We start from the raw sequence: 27,017 nt of genomic DNA, 5'->3' as shown, positions 1-27,017 counted from the left end.
AACTGTCACAAAATTTCTTCACAATTATCACCAAATATTCTCAAATTGATCTCCAAATAATGCAAAGCTGTCTCACAGTTATCTCAAATTCAATCAAATTTGTCTTAAAATTGTTTAAAATTTTTCTAAAAAATTAGAGACATTTGTCTAAAAATTGACTCAAATTTGTTTCGAAATGGTCTAGAAACTGTCCCAAAATTGTATTGAATTTATCTCAACATTGACTCAAAATTGTCACAAAATTGTCTCATCTTTATCTCAAAATTGTCAAAATTGTCTCAACATTGTCACAAATTTTGCGCAAAATGGTTTCAAAATTGTCTGAAACTGGTCTCACTATTGTTAATTTTGTTTCAAAGTTGTTTCAAAATTGTTTAGAATTTGCCTTCAAATTGTCTTCAAATTTTCACAAAATTGTTTCAAAATTTGTCTTAAAATTTACTCAAATTTCTTTGTTTCTAAATTGTATCCAAATTGTCATAAAATTGTCTCAAAACCTTCTCCAAATTTTTTAAAGTTATCTTTAAACATTCTCAGAATCGTCTCCAAATTGACTGAAAATCGTCTCAAAATTGTCTTAAATTAGTCGCCAAGTTGTAAAAAAATTGTCTCAAAATTTTTACTAAATTGTCTCAAAATGTTCCCAAACTTGTCCCAAAATAGTCCCACGTTTGAACTATAATTGGAAAAAAATCGTCTTCAAACTGTATCTTATTTGTTTAAAGTTCTTCAAGGATTGTCAAAAATTATTTAAAAATCATCTCAAATCGGTTTTGAATTGACTTATATTACCTTATATAGTTGTCGCACAATTGTCTCCAAAAACAAAATCACAAATCATAGCTGCCTAATAATTGTCTCAAATTTATTTAAAAAATGCCCAAAATGTTGAAAATGTTCAGAACAGTCTAAGATGTTCAATTTAAAAAAAAAATCCAAAAAATTCTAAAAGGTCAAAAATGTTGAAAACTTCTCAAACAAAAAAATTATCAAGAGTGTCAAAAATGACAAAAATGTCAAAAATGTCAAAAAGTAAAAATGTCAAATATTTCAAAAATGTCAAAATGGCAAAAATGACAAAAATGTCAAAAATGTCAAAAATGTCAAAAATGTCAAAAATGTCAAAAATGTCAAAAATGTCAAAAATTTCAAAAATGTCAAAAATGTCAAAAATGTCAAAAATGTCAAAAATGTCAAAAATGTCAAAAATGTCAAAAATGTCAAAAATGTCAAAAATGTCAAAAATGTCAAAAATGTCAAAAATTTCAAAAATGTCAAAAATGTCAAAAATGTCAAAAATGTCAAAAATGTCAAAACTGTCAAAAATGTCAAAAATGTCAAAAATGTCAAAAATGTCAAAAATGTCAAAAATGTAAAAATGTCAAAAATGTCGAAAATGTCAAAAATGTCGAAAATGTCAAAAATGTCAAAAATGTCAAAAATGTCAAAAATGTCAAAATTGTCAAAATTGTCAAAAATGTCAATAATGTCAAAAATGTCAAGAATGTCAGAAATGTCCAAAATGTCAAAAATGTCAAAAATGTCAAAAATGTCAAAAATGTCAAAAATGTCAAAAATGTCAAAAATGTCAAAAATGTCAAAAATGTCAAAAATGTCAAAAATGTCAAAAATGTCAAAATTGTCAAAAATGTCAAAAATGTCAAAAATGTCAAAAATGTCAAAAATGTCAAAAATGTCATAAATGACAAAAATGTCAAAAATATCAAAAATGTCAAAATTTCAAAACTGTCAAAAATTGTTATAAATGTCAAAAATGTCAAAAATGAACAAAATTGTAAAAATTGTCTAAAATGTCAGAAATGTCGAAAGTGTCAAAAATGTCTAAAATTTCAAAAATGTCAAAAATGTCAAAAACGACAGAAATGACATAAAAAAGCAGAATTGTTGAAATTTTCGAAAATGTCAAATATGTCAAAAATTACAAAAATGTCAAAAATATTAAAATTGTCAATAATGTCAATATTTTCAAAATTATCAAAATTGTCAAAATTGTTAAGAAAAAATACCAAAAATGTCAAAATTGTCAAATATGTCAAAAATGTTAGAAATGTCAAAAATGTTCAAAATGTCAAAAATGTCAAAAATGTACTAAATGTCAAAATTTCAAAAATTGTCAAAAATGTCAAAACTGACACAAATGTCAAAAATGTCAAATTTGTGTCAAATAGGTTTAAAATTGACTCAAAATCTCAAATTTTTCAAAAATTGTTTTCAAATTATCTCAAAGTTGTCTTTAAATTGTCTCAAAATGGTCTTGAAATTTGTCTTTAAATTTTTTCAAATTGTCACAATAAGTTTAAAAGTTGTCTCCAAATTGTCACAAAATTGTATCAAATATGTTTCAAAATTGTCTCAAAATTGACTTAAATTAGCTCAAATTTGTCACAAAATTGTCTTAACATTGTATCCAAATTTAGATCAAATTGACTCAAAATTTTCAAATTTTTTAAAATTGTTTGCAAATTTTCTCAAAATTTACTCCAAATTGTCTCAAAATTGTCTCTTAATCGACTCAAAAGTGTCTCAAATTTGTCTTCGAATTGTCGAAAATTTGTTTCAAAATTGTCACAAAATTTTTATAACGCTGTTCTCAAAATTGTTTCTTAATTTTCTCAAAATTGTCTCAAATTGGTCTTCAAATAATATTAAATTTGAGTCACAGTTGTCTCAAATTTGTATCAAATTAATCTCAAACTTGGCTAAAGCTTCAAATTGTTTTGAAATTTGTCTCTAATTAGCAATTAGTTTGAAAATTCTTTAAGGACTGTCCTAAGTTTGTCTCAACATTGTCTCGAAATTTTCAAAATTATCTCAAATTTGTCTCAAAACTGTCTCAAAATTGAATTAAACTGTCTCATAGTTGTCTCACAATTGTCTGAAATTATTCTCCAAATAGAAGCAAAGCTGTCTCACAATTGTCACAAATATGTTCAAATTTGTCTTAAAACTGTCTCAAAATTTTCACAAAATGGTCTCAAGTTTGTTTTAAAATTGTCTCAGAATTGTCTTAAAATTGTCTCAAATTTATTTCAAAATTGTCTCAAATTTTTTTCAAATTTATCTTAAAATTGTTTGTCCCGAAAGTGTCTCAACATTGTCTCCAAGTTGTCACAAAATTGTCTCGTCATCTTCTTCAAATTTTAAAAATTTGCCCAACATTGTCACAAATTTTGTTCAAAATTGTTTTAAAATTGTCTGAAATTGGTATCAAAATTGTCTCAATTTTGACTCAAAATAGTCTCAAATAATACTTCAGAATAGGGGTCGGCCTAAAAGCAGCACGATATTCAAAATAGGAGGAATTTAAAATTGGTACTAAATCAAGTGTACCTACTTCTTTTAGCTAGTTTTTCCTATCAAAAGACCTACTTTCCTATATATTATTCTGGTTAGGGTACTCACCACATGAACACTGCTCTGAAGATTGCCGGCAATCGTCGTTTGTCCGCTTTGCTGCTGCTGCTGTTGGGATGGTTCCTGTTTCTTCTCCGCTTTCTTGAGCGCACGTTTGTTCTTCGACTCCAGGAACTTTTTCTGTAGCGCACTCGTTTCGTTCGCCTGTTGTTCACACACTCCACTAAAGGTTTGCTCGAATCGGGGGGTGCAATCGGTCTGTCTTCGCCTGTACGTTTCTATTCTTCTCTTCAACCGATCAAAGACGGCCTGGCGTTTCGGGGGGATAAGTTCTCCTCCGGGTTGCTGCGATTGATTCAGCTGCTGATGCTGCTGTTGTTGTTGTTGTTGAGCTAGATGAAGCTGTTGTTGCTGTAGCTGATGCTGATTGTTGATCAGCTGCATTTGCTGCTGCTGCTGCAGACTGAGCTGTTGATTCTGTTGCTGCTGATGCTGCTGTTGCAGATGGTGCTGTTGTTGCTGTTGCTGCTGCAGGTGAATGTTGTTCAGGTGATTGGCCTGATTAGCACCCGGAAATACTGGGAGACCTCCCGCATCCATACAGACTTCCGTTTGTGGTCGTTTGTGGATGGCACGTGCTACTGGAGAGCGCGTGTCCCACAAAGTTCTTCCTGGTTTAGTCCCCAATTACCACCTGCTGCGACTGCTTCTGCTTCTTCATTCGGCTCATCGCTTATGCCACCCCAGTTTTCTTTGCACTTCTTTCTTCTAAGTTGATGCGGTCTTCTTTCCCCAATTGCCCATCACCCTGACACAGAAACACAGATATTCCTAGAACGGAACTTTCTTACCAAAACCACTTTTTCTCAATTTCATGAGAAATTCCCTTAATCACTTATCTCACTCATCGATTGATGTTTCACTACTCTTTTTCCATCAACATCACTTTCCGTTTTCACTTTTCAATCTGCTGCTACCGTTCAATTCGAGGAAGGCATCTTCATCGAAAACTTCGGCTGCAGTGCCTTCGATTTCTGCTCCTATGCTGCTGCTGCTGCTGATTTCGGGAGTTTAGTAGATACATTTTGTTTCCACCAGCAGTCCGTAAGTTGACCATTATTCTTCACAAAGATCGGAAGGGAACCTGAAAATCAGAGACGGAGACAGACAACTATTAATCATATTGATCATCTTGGATTTTCCAGGAAATTTTTCATCAGACTATACTATAGATGTTCAGGGAGAGAAAGGGTGTCAATGATGCGGTGTATTGTGTGTTTGACTAATGATTGTTGATGTCGGACTTCAAAAGAACTCAAAACTTCAAACTGTCTTTTTTTCATTATTTCCCCCGGACGTAGGCAGTTAGTGAGACAAAAAAAATCTTTCTAATACGTCATTCGAGGGGTTAATCCCGATAGTTAGAATTTGCGCAGAGCCAACGCCTGATGTCAACAAAATTTGTTTTTTCACCACTTTTATTCTTAAAAATCGGAATTCTAGTTTTAGTACTCATGCGCATGAGTGCCGCGATTTATAAATTCAAGTTCTTCAAATAATCTTCAAATTTTGATCTAAAAACTAAAAATGTAAAATCCATAAAAAAATGATATATTTATTTTGAATACAATAAATTTTTAATTTTTCAAACACAGCGCAGTTCTGAAGACTAATTCCTATCAAGCATAATTTTTGGTATTTTTCCCTAAAAAAGATCCGAAAATCGCAAATCTAAAGTCCCGAGGTCTCTTACTTTAAAAGTCACAAAGCTGCAACATCGAGTCCCCCATGACTGCAAATAACAAATCACAAACAACAAATCTCATAACCTTGAACCATGATTCTTACAAATCATCAAGTACGAATCTTGAATTTTGAATCTCAACGAATCTAAAATTTCTCATATATATTCTCAAATATAAAGTTTCATATTCCAAAATGCAAATTTAGAATACTTTGTATCATCATAACAAAGATAAAAAAATGATAAAATTGCTAAAATGCCTCATAAATGCGAAAAAACACACAAAACCAAAATTATACGGAACTATTGAACTGAAAAACCAAACAGAAACAAAAATTAAAAGGCTAAAACTAAAACTACTTAATTCAATAATAATCCGAGAAACGAAATACTAAAGATCGATTTGGAAATGAAGTTCACATTAAACAAAAAACAGCACAAACTGACCACATTTTAGTAAAATAAAAACTCAAAAATTGACAAATAAATTCACACAGAAGAAGCATTCCAATAACATGTAAATGAACTAGAGGAAACAATCTGGGACAAAATGAATACAAAAGTTTCAATAAGCAAAAGAACAAAAAAATTAATAACTTGCTTCATTTCTAAGAACTTTGCAATTATGTCCTAATTGCAAAGAAATCGCCAATGAAGAGAAAAATATAAGAAAAAAATGACCCTACAATAGAACAGAAAGGCAACGACCATGACCAAAAATGGGTAAAATGTAGCATTATTGCGCAGAAATAAGCCACACATAACAGACAAAAAATTAAAAAAAAACAATGCGAACGTTAAAAAAACAATATTCAAAATTTTCAGCAACTTGATGATAATAACAATTTGAAATCACAATGGAAAACATTAAACATAAGAAAACAAACAACAAACGTACCACAACCAGAAAAAAAACCATGTAATAACGAAATTCATAAAAATAAATTCTAAAATGTCAAAAATTTCAAAAACGTGTCAAATATAAAAATTGTCAGACAAAAAGTTAAAAAAATGATAAAAATTTGAAAAATGTCAAAATTGAAAACATAATCAAAAATTTTGAAAATAAAAAAAAATATCAAAAATATCTTATATCTCAATAATGTGAAAATAGTCAAAAATATCAGAAGAATCAGAATCTCAAAAATGTCACAATCGAAAAAAATGTCGAAAATATCAAAAATGACAAAAATGCCAGAAATGTCAAAAACAACAAAATGGTCAAAAATGTCCAAAATAACAAATGTGTCAAAAATGTCAAAAATGTCTCAAACTTCGAAAATGTCTCGAACTTCGAAAATGTCAGAAATGACGAAATTGTCAAAAATGTCAAAAATGTCAAAAATGTTAAAAATGACAAAAATGTCAAAAATGTAAAAAATGTCAAAAATGTCAAAAATGTCAAAAATTTCAAAAAGATCAAAAATATAAAAAAGTTCAAAAATATCAAAAATGTCAAAAATGTCAAAAATGACAAAAATGTCAAAAAGGTCAAAAAGGTCAGTATTGTCAAAAATGTCAAAAATGCCAAAAACTGTCCAAATTGTTGAAAATGTCAAAAACGTCAAAAATGTCAAAAATGACAAAATGAACAAACATGACGAAAATGAAGAAAATCACGAAAATCACAAAAAGGACAAAAATGAAAACAATGACAAAAATGACAAAAACAAAAATAAAAAAATAAAAAAATGACAAAAATGACAAAAATGACAAAAATGACAAAAATGACAAAAATCACAAAAATGACAAAAATGACAAAAATGACAAAAATGACAAAAATGACAAAAATGACAAAAATGACAAAAATGACAAAAATGACAAAAATGACAAAAATGACAAAAATGACAAAAATGACAAAAATGACAAAAATGACAAAAATGACAAAAATGACAAAAATGACAAAAATGACAAAAATGACAAAAATGACAAAAATGACAAAAATGACAAAAATGACAAAAATGACAAAAATGACAAAAATGACAAAAATGACAAAAATGACAAAAATGACAAAAATGACAAAGATGACAAAAATCACAAAAATAACAAAAATGACAAAAATGACAAAAATGACAAAAATGACAAAAATGACAAAAATGACAAAAATGACAAAAATGACAAAAATGACAAAAATGACAAAAATGACAAAAATGACAAAAATGACAAAAATGACAAAAATGACAAAAATGACAAAAATGACAAAAATGACAAAAATGACAAAAATGACAAAAATGACAAAAATGACAAAAATGACAAAAATGACAAAAATGACAAAAATGACAAAAATGACAAAAATGACAAAAATGTAAAAAATGTCAAAAATGTCAAAAATGACAAAAATGACAAAAAATGACAAAAAATGACAAAAATGACAAAAATGACAAAAATGACAAAAATGACAAAAATGACAAAACTGACAAAAATGACAAAAATGACAAAAATGACAAAAATGACAAAAATGACAAAAATGACAAAAATGACAAAAATGACAAAAATGACAAAAATGACAAAAATGACAAAAATGACAAAAATGACAAAAATGACAAAAATGACAAAAATGACAAAAATGACAAAAATGACAAAAATGACAAAAATGTCAAAAATGTCAAAAATGTCAAAAATGTCAAAAATGTCAAAAATGTCAAAAATGTTAAAAATGTTAAAATTGTCAATAATTTCAAAAATGTCAAAAATGTCAAAAATGTCAAAAATGTCAAAAATGTCAAAATTGTCAAAATTGTCAAAATTGTCGAAATTGTCAAAATTGTCAAAATTGTCAAAATTGACAAACTGTCAAAATTGTCAAAATTTTCAAAATTGTCAAAATTGTCAAAATTGTCAAAATTGTCAAAATTGTCAAAATTGTCAAAATTGTCGAAATTGTCAAAATTGTCAAAATTGTCAAAATTGTCAAAATTGTCAAAATTGTCAAAATTGTCAAAATTGTCAAAATTGTCAAAATTGTCAAAATTGTCAAAATTGTCAAAATTGTCAAAATTGTCAAAATTGTCAACATTGTCAAAATTGTCAAAATTGTCAAAATTGTCAAAATTGTCAAAATTGTCAAAATTGTCAAAATTGTCAAAATTGTCAAAATTGTCAAAATTGTCAAAATTGTCAAAATTGTCAAAATTGTCAAAATTGTCAAAATTGTCAAAATTGTCAAAATTGTCAAAATTGTCAAAATTGTCAAAATTGTCAAAATTGTCAAAATTGTCAAAATTGTCAAAATTGTCAAAATTGTCAAAATTGTCAAAATTGTCAAAATTGTCAAAATTGTCAAAATTGTCAAAATTGTCAAAATTGTCAAAATTGTCAAAATTGTCAAAATTGTCAAAATTGTCAAAATTGTCAAAATTGTCAAAATTGTCAAAATTGTCAAAATTGTCAAAATTGTCAAAATTGTCAAAATTGTCAAAATTGTCAAAATTGTCAAAATTGTCAAAATTGTCAAAATTGTCAAAATTGTCAAAATTGTCAAAATTGTCAAAATTGTCAAAATTGTCAAAATTGTCAAAATTGTCAAAATTGTCAAAATTGTCAAAATTGTCAAAATTGTCAAAATTGTCAAAATTGTCAAAATTGTCAAAATTGTCAAAATTGTCAAAATTGTCAAAATTGTCAAAATTGTCAAAATATTCAAAATTGTCAAAATTGTCACAATTGTCGAATTGTCAAAATTGTCAAAATTGTCAAAATTGTCAAAATTGTCAAAATTGTCAAAATTGTCAAAATTGTCAAAATTGTCAAAATTGTCAAAATTGTCAAAATTGTCAAAATTGCCAAAATTGTCAAAAATGTCAAAAATGACAAAAATGACAAAAATGACAAAAATGACAAAAATGACAAAAATGACAAAAATGACAAAAATGACAAAAATTACAAAAATGACAAAAATTACAAAAATGACAAAAATAACAAAAATGACAAAAATGACAAAAATGACAAAAATGACAAAAATGACAAAAATGACAAAAATGACAAAAATGAAAAAAATAACAAAAATGACAAAAATGACAAAAATGACAAAAATGACAAAAATGACAAAAATGACAAAAATGACAAAAATGACAAAAATGACAAAAATGACAAAAATGACAAAAATGACAAAAATGACAAAAATGACAAAAATGACAAAAATGACAAAAATGACAAAAATGACAAAAATGACAAAAATGACAAAAATGACAAAAATGACAAAAATGACAAAAATGACAAAAATGACAAAAATGACAAAAATGACAAAAATGACAAAAATGACAAAAATGACAAAAATGACAAAAATGACAAAAATGACAAAAATGACAAAAATGACAAAAATGACAAAAATGACAAAAATGACAAAAATGACAAAAATGACAAAAATGACAAAAATGACAAAAATGACAAAAATGACAAAAATGACAAAAATGACAAAAATGACAAAAATGACAAAAATGACAAAAATGACAAAAATGACAAAAATGACAAAAATGACAAAAATGACAAAAATGACAAAAATGACAAAAATGACAAAAATGACAAAAATGACAAAAATGACAAAAATGACAAAAATGACAAAATTGACAAAAAATGACAAAATTGACAAAAATGACAAAAATGACAAAAATGACAAAAATGACAAAAATGACAAAAATGACAAAAATGACAAAAATGACAAAAATGACAAAAATGACAAAAATGACAAAAATGACAAAAATGACAAAAATGACAAAAATGACAAAAATGACAAAAATGACAAAAATGACAAAAATGACAAAATTGTCACAAATGTCAAAATTTCCGAGATTTTATAAATTTGCATAGTGTCAAAATTGTTAAACTTGTCAAAATTGTCAAAATTGTCAAAATTGTCAAAATTGTCAAAATTGTCAAAATTGTCAAAATTGTCAAAATTGTCAAAATTGTCAAAATTGTCAAAATTGTCAAAATTGTCAAAATTGTCAAAATTGTCAAAATTGTCAAAATTGTCAAAATTGCCAAAATTGTCAAAATTGTCAAAATTGTCAAAATTGTCAAAATTGTCAAAATTGTCAAAATTGTCAAAATTGTCGAAATTGTCGAAATTGTCAAATTTGTCAAAATTGTCGAATTTGTCAAAATTGTCAAAATTTTCAAAATTGTCAAAATTGTCAAAATTGTCAAAATTTTCAAAATCTTCAAAATTGTCAAAATTTAAAAAAAATGTTAAATATGTAAAAAATGTCAAAACTGTCAAAAATGGAAAAAATGTCAAAAAATTTCAAATTTCCCTTCAATCTGAAGCCTTAACCTTATTGGGTTTAAGAGATTTATTTGAGGTTGGAATTCGGTCTTCAAAACGACAAAATCCGAGGGACCACCCATGGTTTCGAGATGTTCTTATACCAAATACTAGAATGTAGTTCAGGATTTTTTCGCGATAGATGTTAAAGCAGCATCGACGAAGTTAATGAGGAAACTGCAATTAAAGCCCATAATTGATAATTGTCGGGATCGTCATTGCACGCGCGCTTGCATTGAGCGAACGAGCAACAACGATTCGGTGTCACTTGTGCGAATTTACTGCTGCTCTCCCTTTGCTGCTGCTGACTGCCGACTATAATAGCTGGTTGAATCAGTGAATGAAAAAGTTGTGTGTCGAGGAAAAAAAAACAACAGACTGTTTCCCCTCTTTTTTTCTCGCTCTTGGATTGCGAATGTCTTCAATGGGAGAGATTCGCTTTAATTTGATGCACTTTGGTGTGTGATATGGTGTTTTTTCGCTGTGTTTTTAGCACAATGATCTTGGTCATGATGATGATGATGATGTGAGGTTGGTGTAAAATGCAATTACCTTAGGGTTTTGCTTTTGAGAAAAAGTTTGAAATGGTTTTCATTCAAGAGATTTCTTTAGGGTGGATAACACCCTTAAAAAATTTTGAGTCTAAAACCATTTCTTTTAGGAAAATGTTTAGGTAAGATTAGCAGTAAATATTGTTAAATCAAACATATTTACTATTGATTAGATCTTGAATGACCATCAATTATTGTTCCCAGAACTATTTTTTTTTTAACAGTAATCTAACGGCAAAATGGATCAACCGGAGAGCACTCCAAGCACTTCGGGCTAAGATTGGCAGTGCAATTGCAATTTATGGGCCAACCGGTATCATAAAGGTGTAAAAATCACCCCGCCAACAATGAGCGAATGGGTAAGTAGCCTACATATGTCACTTGTGCGGTTACGATTGTTACTGAAATTTTACACAACCATCAACCAGTCTCTGGCTGACTGATTACTTCACCTTTTGGTTGTTCTTCTCATCGAGACTCATGTGTCGGGCGTACTCATTTCTTTAAAAAAAACTCTTTGAACTGAACCAACTTATTCAGACTTTACTGATTCAACCGATCGCTCGATAAAGGCAAATTTATTTAGGTTTCATCTAGTTTTTTCCCTCCCATCAGAGTGTAGTAATCGTTTGGCTGACGACAAACGAATATGGATGGAGCGCGGCTTGGCTTTTGTTATTATGTGGAGCACTATTATGCTCGACAAATGGAACCCAACCAATGGCGGTTGCTGACCAAATGGTTGTGTAAAAAATGAATGAGCACTACAACGAAACATGGCATGGACCCCAACCGCCGTTGATTCAGACACGAGCTGCGGATTTGCCAGTTAGGCAATTCGATATGCGCTGCGGCTTGGATTACTTACTTACTAATCTAGCGACGAGAGTTTCTGAAAATCACTAAGTTTGGATCAAACACTGTGAAACGTTTGGTGCAAACGAGTACATTTCGAAATTATTGGTCTCAATTTTGAGTTGAAACTTATATTTCATCCCTGAATTCGGTTCTCAGTATCCGATGTCAGCACACAATTTTACTCCGGAAGTCCTGACTTTCGATTTCCGACGTACTTCCGCCAAAGGAAAATGATCTGCTGGAATGTCGGAAGTCTATGTTTTGCTGTCAGCTCACTATTTGTGTCATTTTTGAATTATTTTGGTGTGATTTTTGTTTCAATTTTATGTTTTTTTTTGTGTAGCATTGTGCCATCTCCGTATCATTTTTGTGTCAATTTTGTGCCAAGTTTTTTGTAATTTTTGTGTCATTATTCTGTCATTTTTGTGCCATTTTTGTGACATTTTTGTGTCATTTTTGTGTCATTTTTGTGTCTTTTTTGTGTCATTTTTGTGTCATTTTTGTGACATTTTTGTGTCATTTTTGTGACATTTTTGTGTCAGTTTTGTGTCAATTTTGTGTCATCTTTTGTGACAATTTTTGTGTCATTTTTGTGCCATTTTTGTAACATTTTTGTGTCATTTTTGTGACATTTTTGTGTCAGTTTTGTGTCATTTCTGTATCATTTTGGGTTAATTTAGGTATCAATTTTTGTGTCAACTGTATGGTCAATTTTTGTATCACTCTTGTGCAATTTTGTGCTAACTTTGTGCCAACTTTGTGTAAATTTTGTGTCATCTTTTGTGACAATTTTTGTGTCAATTTTTGTATCAATTTATGTGTCAATTTTTTTTGTCAATTTTTAGGTTAATTTTGTGTCAATTTTTGTGTCAGTTTTTGTGTCAATTTTTGTGTCAATTTTTGTGTCATTTTTTTTGTCAATTCTTGTGTCAATTTTTGTGTCAATTTTTGTGTCATTTTTTGTATCACTTTTGTGTCAATTTTAAAGCTTCTTTGTGTCAATTTTGTGTCAATTTTTGAGTCAACTTTTGTGCCAATTATTTTGTCAATTTTTGTGTCATTTTTTGTGTCAATTTTTGTGAAAATTTTTTTGTCAATTTTTATGACAATTTTTGTGTCAGTTTTTGTGTCGATTTTTGTGTCAATTTTTGTGTTTTTTTTTGTTTATTTTTGTGTTTATTTTTGTGTCAATTTTTGTGTTAATTTTTGAATCAATTTTTGTGACAATTTTCGTGACAATTTTTGTGTCAATTTTTGTGTTAATTTTGTTTCACTTTTTGTGTCAATTTTTGTGTCCATTTTTGTATCATTTTTTGTGTCAATTTTGGTGTCAATTTTTGTGTCAAATTTTGTGGCAACTTTTGTGTCAATTTTTGTGTTAATTTTTGAATCAATTTTTTTTGTGTCATTTTTGTGTCATTTTTGTGTCAATATTTGTGTCAATATTTGTGTCAATATTTGTGTCAATTTTTGTGTCAATTTTTGTGTCAATTTTTGTGTCATTTTTGTGACATTTTTGTGTCAGTTTTGTGTCATTTCTGTACCATTTTGGTGTTCTTTTTTGTCATTTTTGGGTTAATTTAGGTATCAATTTTTGTGTCAACTGTTTGGTCAATTTTTGTGAAAATTTTTGTATCACTCTTGTGCAATTTTGTGCCAACTTTGTGCCAACTTTGTGTAAACTTTGTGTCATCTTTTGTGACAATTTTTGTGTCAATTTTTGTGTCAATTTTTGTGTCAATTTTTGTATCAATTTATGAGCCAATTTTTTTTTGTCAATTTTTATGTTAATTTTGTGTCAATTTTTGTGTCATTTTTGAGTCAATTTTTGTGTCAATTTTTGTGTCCATTTTTGTGTCAAGTTGTGTGTCAATATTTGTGTCAATTTGTGTGTCAGGAGAGACGAGTAGGCCTTGGTCGAGTGCGGTCGCGTTTGTTTTTTCTGCGTTGAATTTTGTCGTTTTCTGTCATTTTCGAGATAAAGTTTTGATTTTTGATACCAATAAATAATCAATTGATGATGTATTCATGAGATACAAAGAAGAAGTCACTGCTGATAAGAGAAAGAGACAAGTGTGAAATCATGTATCAGTTTTTATTGCACTGAACATCGTTGTTGTTTTTATAGTGCTCAGTTCGGTAGCTTCAGGAAGTTTTTTGCACAGTTTAATTGACGAGGAGGGTTAGATTTTGATGGTTTAGAAGTGTTGTAAATGAAAGAAAGCTTTTGGGATACCGAACGGTTTTGTTTAATTGTTTAGATACGTGCGGGGGAATTGGGGAATGGACATTGCAAGTGATCGAAGATATTTATTATGATTTCTTTTGAGTATATTTATACAAGTGAAAGTTGAAGTTGATAAAAATGTGATGGAACAGAAAAAAGGTTCTAATGTGTATCTCATGTTGAAGACAATGCCTTCCGCATAATACGCTCAGGAGTGAAATCAGGAAATTAAATTCTTGAGAAATGTGTGCTAAAAATGACAAAACTTTTGATACCGAAAGAGGTCAGCAGCGAGAGGCGGAAGTTAGCAGAAAACCGGTGAGGACGTTCCTTTTTCTTTTTCTAGTTCTTTAATTTTCAGTCTTCAATCAGTTTTTCAATCTATTATTCCTAATTTATGATTTGTGGAGAACTTTCGAGGTAATTTAATGATTAATTTTGATTATACGATTAAAAAATCTTAAAAACTTTTCGAGCTCTAAGGAGATCTCGAAAGGTTTTATCGTTCTATTAATTTTTTTTCGTTATATCTTTTTTATTTTCAAGAGCGAGTAAAGGCGCTTTATCCTTGGTCGATGACCAGAAATGATTGTACATTGAAATCCAAAACAGTCCATAAAAAAGCTTAGATTTTCAAAGATTTTTTTAGGTTTTGGGATTTCTGTGTACAAAATAAATCATTTCCAGCCCCAAACGATCCTAGTGATTGGCATAATCACTTTAGATTGCACATGATTTCTTCATCAAGGAGCATTTTTCTTAGCATGCTTCCAACAATACTGCCCATTTGAAACGTATGGTACTGGTGGTCCACGTTTCTTCCTGTTCCTGTGTTCCAGAAGTCTCTGCGTTCTCTGCTCTATGGTAGGCCCAACCATTTTGTGTTTTTGATCATTTTAATGTTTTTATGTTAGAATAATTAAAAACATAAACAAAGACAAGAAGAATAATAAGATACTTATTATTCTTTGGGACTCAGACATAAGTTCTGGCTGTAGAAGTACGATTAGTGATTAGTGATTAGTGAATATTTGTGTCAATTTGTGTGTCAATTTGTTTGTCAATTTGTGTGTCAATTTTTGTGTCAATTTTTGTGTCAATTTTTTTTTTGTCAATTTTTGTGTCATTTTTTGTGTCACTTTTTTGTCAATTTTAAAGCTACTTTGTGTCAATTTTGTGTCAATTTTTGAGTCAACTTTTGCGCCAATTATTTTATCAATTTTTGTGAAAATTTTTGTGTCAATTTTTATGACAATTTTTGTGTCAATTTTTGTGTTTATTTTTGTGTCAATTTTTGTGTTTATTTTTGTGTTTATTTTTGTGTCAATTTTTGTGTAAATTTTTGTGTTAATTTTTGAATCAATTTTTGTGACAATTTTCGTGCAATTTTTTGTCATTTTTGTGTCAATTTTCTTGTCCATTTTTGTATCATTTTTTGTGTCAATTTTGGTGTCAATTTTTGTGTCCAATTTTGTGTAAATTTTTGTGTTCATTTCTGTACCAGTTTTTGAATTTTGGTGTCGTTTGTGTGTCATTTTTGTGTCACATTTGTGACATTTTTGTGTTAAACTTTGTGTCATTTCTGTGTCAATTTCGTGTTTTAAATTTGTGAAATTTTTGTGTTATTTCGTGACGTTTATGTGTTTTTTTCAGAGTCATTTTACGTCACTTTTATGTCATTTTTATGAAATTTTTGTGAAGTTTTTGTGTCCTTTTTGCCATTTTTGTGTCGTTTTTGTCATTTTTGTAATTTTTTTGGCATTTTTGTCATTTTTGTCGTTTTTGTCATTTTTGTCATTTTTGTCATTTTTGTCATTTTGGTCATTTTGGTCATTTTGGTCATTTTGGTCATTTTGGTCATTTTGGTCATTTTTGTCATTTTTGTCATTTTTGTCATTTTTGTAATTTTTGTAATTTTTGTAATTTTTGTAATTTTTGTAATTTTTGTCATTTTTGTCATTTTTGTAATTTTTGTAATATTCGTAATCTTTGTAATCTTCGTTATTTTTGTTATTTTTGTTATTTTTGTAATTTTTGTAATTTTTGTAATTTTTGTAATTTTTGTAATTTTTGTAATTTTTGTAATTTTTGTAATTTTTGTAATTTGTGTAATTTTTGTAATTTTTGTAATTTTTGTTATTTTTGTAATTTTTGTAATTTATGTAATTTTTGTAATTTTTGTATTTTTTGTAATTTTTGTAATTTTTGTAATTTTTGTAATTTTTGTAATTTTTGTAATTTTTGTAATTTTTGTAATTTTTGTAATTTTGTAATTTTTGTAATTTTTGTAATTTTTGTAATTTTTGTAATTTTTGTAATTTTTGTCATTTTTGTAATTTTTGTAATTTTTGTCATTTTGGTCATTTTAGTATATTTTGTAATTTTTGTAATATGCTTCATTTGTCATTTTTAACATTTTTGTCTTTTTTGTCATTCTGGTAATTTCCGTCCATTTTGTCATTTTTGTTATTTTTGTTAGTTTTGCATTTTTTTAAATTTTTGTATTATTTTTCATTGGTAATTTTTGTCATTTTCGTCTAATTTGTGATTTTTGTTAGTTTAGCAATTTTTGTAATTTTTTCGTTTTTTTTTTATTTCTGTCAATCTTGATTTTTTTTTAAATTTTTGATGAGTTTTTCTCGAGTTTTTGTCATTCTTGTTTTTCTTCGTTTGTCATGGTTTTGTTTATGTTTCGGATCGTTGAATTCTTATTTTTCTTTTCTTTCAACCTTTGTTTTTTCCCAGTTGTGTTTTATTTTATTTGTTTCCTCATTATTGTCATTTTTTATATTTGTATTTGTAAGTTTTGAATTTTTTTAATTTCAGCAATTTTTGTAATTTTGTCATATTTTCAGAAATTTGTGTAAATATTGTAATTCTTGACTTTTTTTTAATTTTTGTAATTTTCGTCATTTTAACAATTTTCGTAGTATCGGATTTTTTTTTGTAATTCTTGTATTTTATATAATTTTTTTACATATTTGTAATTAACATTAGTTTCGTAATTTTCTCGCTGTTTGATAATTTTATATAATTTTTGTTATATTTGTAGTTTTTGATGATTTTGAATTTGTTTTAAAGTTTTGTAACTTTGAATTTTTGTTATTTTAAATTTTTTTGCAATTGTTGTAATTTATGTTATTTTTTCTCATTTTTGTAATTTTTTGTAATTTTTATTTTTGTCAACTTTGTTTTTTTTATTTCGATTTTTAACATTCTGATGTTTGATTTCTTTTTCATGATTTTAATTTTTGTAATACGGGATATTTTTCTCATTTTTTCAAATTCTTGTTATTTTTAATAATTTGTGTAATTTTTTTTTTGGTTGGTGTTTTTTTAGATTTCTAACATTCTTATTATTATTTCTTTTGTATGATTTTGTTATGGGTTTTTTTTTTCTTCTCTTCTTGTAGCCTTTTTTTAGTGCCAGTTATATTTTTTTAACTTCTTTTTTGGTAGAATTTTTTCTTTCATATTTCTTGACGCATTTCTGATTTATTTTCAATTTGTGTCTTAATGGATCGTCTTCCTATTTGTTTTGTTCTAGTTTAAAAAATATTGATTCTGGGTGATTTTTTCTTCAGTATAAACTTCGAAGAAAAACTGAAATTTTATTATTTTTCCCATGATTTTCTTATAGGTTTTCATCATTTTTCTCTCTTTTGGCACATTATTATTTAATTTTGTGTCAATTAATTATTATTTTTGTAAAATTTTATTTTGCTTTTTCCGACAAGTGTCCTTTTTATGGCTTATTTTTTAAGTTTATTATTTAACTTTATTGACAATTTTTTGGCATTTTATCATAATTTACCTAAACTTATTAAGAATCTTTCCAATATGGCTTTTTTATGTATACAAATCTATAAAATTCCAGTGTAAATAGCAGCAAATCCGAAATCAGAAATCAGAAATCAGAAATCAGAAGTCAGAAATTAGAAATCAAAAATCAGAAGTCAGAAATTATAAATAAGAAACCAGAAATCAGAAATTAGCAATCAGAAGTCAGATCAGAAATCGAAAACCATGAATAAAAAATCGAAAGTTAGAAATCAGAAATCTGAAATAAAAATCAGAGAACAGATGTTTCAAAATTATGCATCCGAATTACAATCAGAAATCAGGAATCAGAAATCAGCAATCAGAAATCAGGAATCAGAAATTAAAAATTAGAAATCAGAAATCAGAAATAAGAAATCAGGAATCAGAAATCATTAATAAGAAATCATAAACCAGAAATCATAAATCAGAAGTCTGAAATCAGAATTCAGAAGTCAGAAATAAGAAATCAGAAACCAAAAATCAGAAATTAGCAATCAGAAGTCTGATCAGAAATCGAAAACCGTGAATAGGAAATCGGAAGTTAGAAATCAGAAATCTGATATAAAAATCAGATATCAGATATAAAAAATTATGCATCAGAATTACAATCAGAAATCAGATATCAGAAATCAGATATCAGAAATCAGATATCAGAAATCAAAAACCATGAATAAGATAATTGAAATTAAAAATCAGAGAACAGGTGTAACAGATTATATTTCAGAATCACAATTCAGAATTCAAAAATCCGAAATCAGAAACCAGATATTAGTACCAGAAACCAATAATCTTGAATCTATGGCTTGTGATATAGCTCAGTAGGCAAGTCAGCTGCTTCCTGAGCCGAGGTCCGCGAGTTCGAGCCCAAGAGTAAACATCGAACACAATTGTACCGGATAAGTTTTCCAATGGTTAAACGACTTTAATTAAAACAAAAAAAAATGGTTGAACGACTTTAATTAAAACAAAAAAAATCAAATTATCATAAATCAGAAATAAGAACTCTAATAAGTGTTGTGAACCTACTTGATTGAATAATTCTATTGAATCAAAGCAATCGAAAGATCTTTTGATTGCTTTGATTCAGCAGAAATAAAAAAAATCTGAAATAAAAAATCAGAATTTCTCGTTTTCGATTTCTTTTTTTTGTGATTCTTGATTTCTGATCCGGAATGAGAAATGAGGAATAAATAAAATATGCAATCCGATAATCAAAAAATCTAAATTAAAATAACAAACGTAACTTACCAAAACAAAAAGTTGAATGTCAAACCATAAGATTAAATCCCAAAAATTTCGATATATTCAAATGTAACTGCAATCCTATCTGAAGTTGATAATATGTACACCGATAATTACTAGAGGCTTGAACTAATGTAGTTCCTCCTCAATTTTCCGATCCAAGTAGCTCACTTCACTTTCACTTTTATTTCGGGCGTTAAAACACCTTATAAGCTACCATGATCATTTTCGGATCCCAGCAATCACTGACTAAATACTAGTGCTGAAATCTAATCAGAGATGTTTTTGGGCCAAAATTGATGCCAAAACACACGCATTTTTCTCTTTTCGGTTGCACACCGACCGGAGTAATGGACACCGCAGGAGAATGGAAGCCGAACACCGCCGTGACAAACAAAACCAAAACAGGGAAAAAACTAACTAAAACGGCGCGCACTCCATCCGATTTATTTCATTATTTTTGTATTCATTCGTCTCCCATTCGGTTGCCTTTTTTTCCATCAGAAAACACTTACTTGCTCGGCTTCGACTTAATAGAAGGAAGGAACGCGCTAGGAAATTCCAACCGCTGAACGAACGACGACGGTCCGAAAACGAAAACAAACACTCGCCCGTGGCCGTTATTGTCTCGAAATCAAGTCGGCAATCAAGACGAACACGAGAAACCGCGAACTTGTCCCGATAGATGACAGTTTTCAACTGGCGTTCAGTTCAGTTCAGTTCAGTTCAGTGTGTTGAACATCGGTCCAACATTCGGTACGTTTCCGTTCCCTTTGAGTAAAAATCGCTTTCAGCAGAGGGTTAGCTAGCAGCGATGTTTTCATTGATGCACTTGCATCGGTATTGGTAGAGGGCTGTGATCAAAACAACACGCAATTTTGTTGGGAAGAGTAGAGCGAGCGGTGTTTTCCACGCCTGCTGCGATTGTATGGGTGCCATCGTTGAAGATTTTGCTTTTGCTCATTCGTCTTTCGTGAGGGTTAGCTTAGCATTTTCCCTTCGTTGGTAATTCTGCTGCTGCTGCTGCTGGTTGTTTTGTGTTGTGACGAGCTTGTTGTGAAACAGAGTAAAACACCGCAGCAACAAGCATCATCGCCGTCGTCCGTCATCAACATCATCGTCGTCGGTAAGTAGGGAGGAAAACAGATATTCTTCGCCTTTACTTTTCACCCACCGTTCGTCTCGGAATGGTTGAGAAGGTCGAAGCCGGTTGAGTGAGGACGGAGGAAGCAGCGGCATTTTCTTCGGCGCTGAACAGTTTTGAGGACGTCAAACAAAACAATTGCCGGAGAGAGGCGAGACACTCTCTCGGGTAGCGGCTCTCCGGTTTTCAGCAAACGAGGGCAAAAGGTTAGTTCCAGTTCATCGAATGCCTGGCTGCCGTACGTATTGGATGGAGTATGTACGATGCGATGATGTGACGACGAGCAACCACCGTTTTGGCTCTCGAATGACGGTGGAGTAGAAGCTAGGAAAACTTCTCGGAAACCAGCGAGAGGAAAGAGGACCGCTAAAGGAACATCGGGACAGCAATTGGTGGCGGTAACTGTTGAGTATCGATATCACAACTGTCCAACAACTTCACCGTGAGAGCACCGTGAAGACGATTACCGTTTTGAGCGTTTATTAAATTTTGTGTGGGATTAAGGCGATTGGTGGTTTTTTTTTCAGTGTAAGGAGACGTTCAAAAAAATTTATTCTGAAATGAATTTAATTATTCCTTTCAAATCTGTCAATTTTGTCAATTCTGTCAATTTTGTCAAACATTCTGTTCATATTTAGAGACAGTCACAGACGTAATCTGTCAAAATTTCTTTAAGGAAACTTTAATCACCAAAACCAATCAAAAGTGCTCCAAATTACCGGTAGTGCAAACACCGCTGGTCGAAATTTCACGGAACTTCTCATCATCAGACAGAACAGAAGTGCCCGACTGGATCGAAGCAAGCGGAGATGACCCTTCCGGGCAATTCCACCTCGCAACCACCTTGTTGATGGTTGAAAGAGTGAGTAGGAACCGGCTCGTACACGGGAGTAAGCGAAACAGAACAACAACAAAATTGCAAACCAAAAACGGCACAGCGAAAGACCCCGCCGCATGAATGAGTGTAGGTATGAGTGTCGGAGCAACATGTCACCACCACATTCCAACTCTAATGGAATGGAACGCACTACCGCTTTGCGAAAGTGATCGGCTGCGAAAGCTTCTCTTACTACAATACAACAGCTAGACAGCAAGTATCGTTTAACCTGACAGAAAGACAAACACACCAACGAAACAACTGACCGGTTGAACTGACCAGCCAGACCGAACCGAACCGACGACGACGACTCGGACTCGGCAATATTTTCTCGGAACTTTTCCTCAGTGTATGTTAAGGAAGAACGAAATAAAAAAAAAACGCTGGCGCGAGCTAGTTCAAGGCCTGCTTGCCTGCTTCGATTCGACAGATCGACCGGAGGAGGGTGAGTGTCTTCGTCATAGCAAGCCGAATCAGACCAGTTAGCTAGCTGGTCTGCTGAAGGAGCGCTAATCCAGCGACCGACCGGCCAATCGTTGGCACAGTAGGCGCTTTCTTATCTTATCAAAGCTCAGTCAAAATTTCGTTGAGGAAGCCGCTCCGTGTTAGCGCAGATTTGCCTACAACATGGTGCGTGGTTTTATGATTGGCCACCATTGGCAGAAGGCGTATTGACGTGCGTCAATTGGCGACGAGGCTCTTTCCTATTAGTTCGTTGACTTCCGTACAGCCTAGATCGAAGATTTGTCAGTTTTTTCGTTGATGAGGTATTGTAGGGATACTGGAGTAAGTGTTTGTTGAGAAAGACTTTTTAAAAATGATGTGGAGAGGTGGCACGGATATGTTTCTATTTTTTAAATTCACAGATCGATACCTACACTTTTTTCTCTCTCGATGCTCTGAAAGGAAAAAATTGATTTCAAATACAAACTTTGAAATCTAGGGCTCTGATCCTCAATTTTACGAACAATATTAGTAAAAAAAAATATTATTTTAGATTCATTCCAAAATCTAATTTCATGATCCTTTTTCGAGCTAACAAAATACACAAATGCATTTGAAAATTTCAACTCTTAAAATTATTCAAACAATGATCAACAACTGATTTCTTAATCTAAATTTTAAAGATTTATTACAGGTTCAGAAAGCAGAAGCCGGACTCAACCTAAGAATGTTATTCAAAATTTGAAAATTGAAATTAAATCCCCAAATATGATTGCATTATGCAGAACACCAATGAAGGCAAGAAACCGTTCAAGTATGTGGATATCCAAGCCGATAACTATGCGTCGACAATGAACGTGCTAAAAAAGCGCTTCGACAGCAAGCGATCCCTCAGAAAGGAACTGTTCCAAGGTCTGTACGACCCAGCGACACGTTAAGGCACTGGGGAAGCTGGGTGAACCAGCCGGGACACTCCACTCATTTTAATGATTAATTTGAACTCCGCGACGAGCTCATCGAGTTTCTTATCCAACAAGTCCGAATGTTAAAATCCGTGGACAGCTATCTCCAGCATCCTTAACACTAGAAGGACCGGCAAATTGAATATACCTATTCGGACCGTGACCAGTCAAAATGACTGGTAAAGGGGAAATTTTTTCTATCATAATATTTTTAACTTTTTTCTTTGGAAATTGTTTTGTTATTTATTCAATATCATTTTTGTTATAAAATGGAAATATTTTTTCACCATGGGTGCACGGAATCACCTCATTTTGGCATAGTTGACGAATGCGTGTATGTCATAAAATGAATATTTCAAAAAGTAACCAAAAAATTAAAACACATTATCAATCTAATTATAAAATCATGTTAGACGGCTATGGATATTTACCATGGGTGCACGGTTTCACTTCAATTTTGCTTTAGTAGATGTTTTCTAGCATCCATCGCTCTGAAATTTTTCAACACATCTATATATATAAAAATGAATTTCTGTCTGTCTGTCTGTCTGTCTGTCTGTCTGTCTGTCTGTCTGTCTGTCTGTTCCCTATAGACTCGGAAACTACTGAACCGATTTGCGTGAAACTTGGCAGGTGGGGGTATTGGAGGCAGGGGAAGGTTCCTATTATGGTTTGAGACCCCTCCCTTTTTCATGAAGGGTGGGAGGGGCTTCCCAAACAAAAGACAATTTTTTGCATAACTCGAGAACCCATCAAGCAAATGGTATCTAATTTGGCTTGGGGTGGTATTTGGGAACGAGGAATATTTCTATGAATATGAGGTACCCCTCCCTCTTTTTAGTGGGGAGATAGGAAGGAGGAAGGGGCCCTATCTTAATTTTTTTTACATAACTCGAAAACTAATCAAGATATTGGAACCAAATTTGGCACGGGAAGGTATTTGGATACGAAAAATATTTCAATGATTATTTGAGACCCCTCCCTCTTTCCAGTAGAAAGGGGGAGGGGGCCTCTTTCATATTTTTATACATAACTCAAAAACTAATAATTCAAATGGAACCAAATTTGGCATGGGAGGGTATTTGGATACGAAAAATATTTCTATGATTATTTGGGACCCATCCCTCTTTCCAGTAGGGATAAATAAAGGGGGAGGGGCCTCTTTTATAATTTTTTACACAATTTAAAAACTAAGTAAGCCAATGGAACCAAATTTGGCATAGGCAGGTATTTGGGAACGTGACATGTTCTAATGATTGTTTGAGATCCCTTCCTTCTTCCAGCGAGGAGTAAGGAAAGAGGGAGGGGAGTTTCATACAATTTTTACAGCAAAACTCAAAAACTACAAAAGCAAATGGAACCAAATTTGGCATAGAACGATATTTGGGTACGAGAAATGCTTCTACGAATATTTGGTATCCCTCACTCCTTCAAAGAGGTGGATTAAAAGGGTATTTGGATACGAGAAATGTTTCTATCTTAAATGAAAGCCCCACCTTTTTTCAGCAGAAAGATTTTAAGAGGGAAAGGGGAGCTCCATATGATTTTTTTTGCATAACTTGAGAATTAATCGAGCGAATGAAACCAAATTTGGCATCAAAAAGTATTTGAGTACGAAAAATACTTTTTCTATGTGAAACAATTCCTTTCTTGCAGTAGGATGATAGAATTGGGAATTGAGAAGGGAAGAGGAGGCTTATATTTAACTCTTTTTTACAAAATCCGAGAAATGGACAAAACTTAACATGGAAAATCATTTTGGTATTATTCTATGATTATCTGACACACCGTTCTCCTTTCAGTGAGTAGATACATAGGAGGAGGAGGTGAGCTCAATATAATTCTCAATTTATGCTAACGAAGCCAACAAATGGTAACAAATATAGCATGGAAAGGTACTTGGTTACGAGATATGTTTCTACGATTGTTATAGATCCTTGCGCTTTACAGTGTATAGAGGGGAAGAAAGGAGGAGGCTCCATATTCATTTTGTTGTAAAGCTTAAAACTTATCAACCAATGGAACTATATTTGATATAAGAGGATTTTTGGGAACGGAAAAAACAGGTATGATTATCAAAGACCACGACCTCCATTCAGCAGGGGGTGAAGGTAAGGACAGGGGAGGGGCTCTCTTATCAGTTTTTCAGCATAAATCCAGAACATATCAAGAAAAAACGACCATATTTTATAAGTTAGATTGTTTGCGTACGATTCATTTGAGACCGTCCAGACAGATTCAAATTATCAGATCTTTAACACAAGTTTATAGAGCTAGATTTAGAATATTTGTTTAAGTTATCTTTGTGTTGCAATTCGAAACTTCAGCTGCAGCTCTCATTTTATAGCGGTTGCTTATAAATTATGTTATAATTTGATTTAAAATAATGCCACTAAAAAAAACAAAAATTTGAATAATTTTTGAAAATATCAATTGATTTTGAAAGGTGTAGCAAAGCACACCGGGTCAGCTAGTTGCCTATAAATTATACCTGATATTGTAGGTTTTGAAGCATATTTTTTCTATAAATAAAGCAATTTACCATGGGTGCACGGATTCACCGCTGTTCATACAAAATCATTTTTTTAGCATGCTAATGCTAAAGAATAAAGACTTTTATAGATTTAAATAAAAATTTGTGTTATATACATGGTTTTTCACTATGGGTGCACGGATTCACCGCGTTTTAATCAAATATTGGACTTTTTGCAAATTTTTAAAAAGCATTTTTATAAATCTTAACTAAACCAAAGTCGAAACCATGTCTTTCATGTTCAGACATAATGATTTAAATAACGATTTTTATTTAAAGTTTCGTTTTTTCATTCCTGGAAAAGAAATATTTCAATTTTATTTTGAAATAATAAATTTATTTATTTTTTATTACAAAACAGGTTTTTGCAATCGTACATTTATCTGATACGATCTGATCAACATCCAAGAAATTGGAAAACGCTTACCACGGACCGAGCTAGTTTTAGGAATTATATGCATCAAGTCATGTCGTGCGACGGAAAACAGTAAAAATAAAAATAATGAATCAACATTGTCAAATGTACACGTTGATTTGTTTTTCCTTAAAAGTTTTTAAATTGACGAATATTGCATTTCAAATACCTATCATGTCTAAATCAAAAATATTTTGTGTTCTGAAGCAAGTTGAAAACTATTTCACTCTATATAATTTACAACGGTGAATTTGCAGCCATTCCGTGCACCCATGTTGAAATATCCGCATCCGATGTGGTCTATCAGATAGGCTGGCGCGAGTCTGGTGTTGGAATGCCAGGCGTACTGGGTTCGATTCCTTGTATCTGCAAGAAAATTCTTGGGTTCAAACCCCATAAGTTGCCGACAGGTAAGATGTGTTTCCTCTTATCATAAGAATGTTCAATCAGTTGCCAGCTTGCCAGGTATATACACGGATGCCGGATTACCTGTAAGTGAACTTGCATTGGAAATTTGTCGAGCCTAATAATCTAAGAATGCAAGTGAATACATACTTGGGCAGAAACTGCGGCGAATCCGTCCACCCATGGTGGATAACCAACATATAAGAATATATCGTGCACCCATGTTGAAATATCATTTTAATTATTCAGTTTCATAGCTGACGTCTTCAAATTTGAATAAATAAGTACTCAATTCATAAAAATTTTACTCATTCTAGTTTAGTATAAAACATATTTATCACCTAAAACTACTCGATACTCGAATGGACATGTATTAAATCTAACATAACTTTTACAAATCTTGATGAAATTTCGCCAAATTTTGACAGAAAGTTCAATTATAGTTGAGCAACAAAACAGACCAAAAAAATTAGGAGTCAAGTGCTTGAAGCGCCACACAGCGGCCAATCCGATAACTTTTTCTTCAAATCTTCAGGACTTCGCATCGAAAATCGATAATTTCATAACGAATGACACACTTCTGCCCACCATAAATCAACTAGGACTCATTGTCTTGAATGTAGCTTGCAAATGAAACCAAAAGCAAACGAAAATTTTTTATCTTGTTTGAGTTATAGGGTTGTGAATTTTACCAGTCATTTTGACTGGTCACGGTCCGAGTGTCCATGGCGAAATTTTTCTCGCTTACTAAAAGAGCTAGTGAAATAAAAAATACACAGTTTTGTAGAGATTCAAAATTCATGAAAAGTCGTATTTTTTGCGAATTTTTAAAGCGAAGTATGCAAAAGATATTTAACAAACAAAGTGCCCAACCAGTCATTTTGACTGGTGCGGTCTTTCTAGTGTTAAACAGTGTTGATTTTTTCCCAGATCCCGAAGAAGCAAACTCTTATCAAATCTGTTGTGAACGCAGCTACGTCCGAATCGCAGTCCAACACTTCGCCTTGCCCCTGTTGTTTTAAGAACATATCTGCTTCACCAATAATGTCCAGCATTTTCGAACCTGTCAAGCTCCCAACGGCAGCGAGAGCTTGTTACACAGCGCAATTTTTGCTGGAATTGCTTTCGTGCGAACCAATAAGTTCATGTGGAGAA

The 27,017-nt window shown here is 31.2% G+C and overlaps 1 protein-coding gene across 5 annotated transcripts in view; it reads right to left on the bottom strand.

Annotated features, from left to right (window-relative positions):
* LOC129748188 (neurogenic protein mastermind) overlaps window positions 1-27,017 on the bottom strand; it is a 369,439-nt gene that overhangs the window by 253,146 nt on the left and 89,276 nt on the right. For 3 of the 5 annotated variants that reach the window (XR_008737676.1, XM_055742699.1, XM_055742700.1), the window contains exon 3: window positions 3,424-4,519. Coding sequence is in view for 4 of the 5 variants with exons in the window: in XM_055742699.1 (XP_055598674.1) it covers window positions 3,424-3,975 (552 nt within the window). In the remaining variant the exon portion in view is untranslated. Of the gene's footprint in view, window positions 1-3,423; window positions 4,520-19,088; window positions 19,558-19,597; window positions 19,794-27,017 lie in introns of those variants that run through there. The other 2 variants (XM_055742701.1, XM_055742702.1) reach the window with 2 other exon arrangements.

This window comes from Uranotaenia lowii, chromosome 2 (genome assembly GCF_029784155.1).
Source record: "Uranotaenia lowii strain MFRU-FL chromosome 2, ASM2978415v1, whole genome shotgun sequence".
NCBI classification, from domain to species: Eukaryota; Metazoa; Arthropoda; class Insecta; order Diptera; family Culicidae; genus Uranotaenia; species Uranotaenia lowii.
Note: the sequence above shows the minus strand (reverse complement) of the source record. Positions and strands in the feature narration are given on the sequence as shown.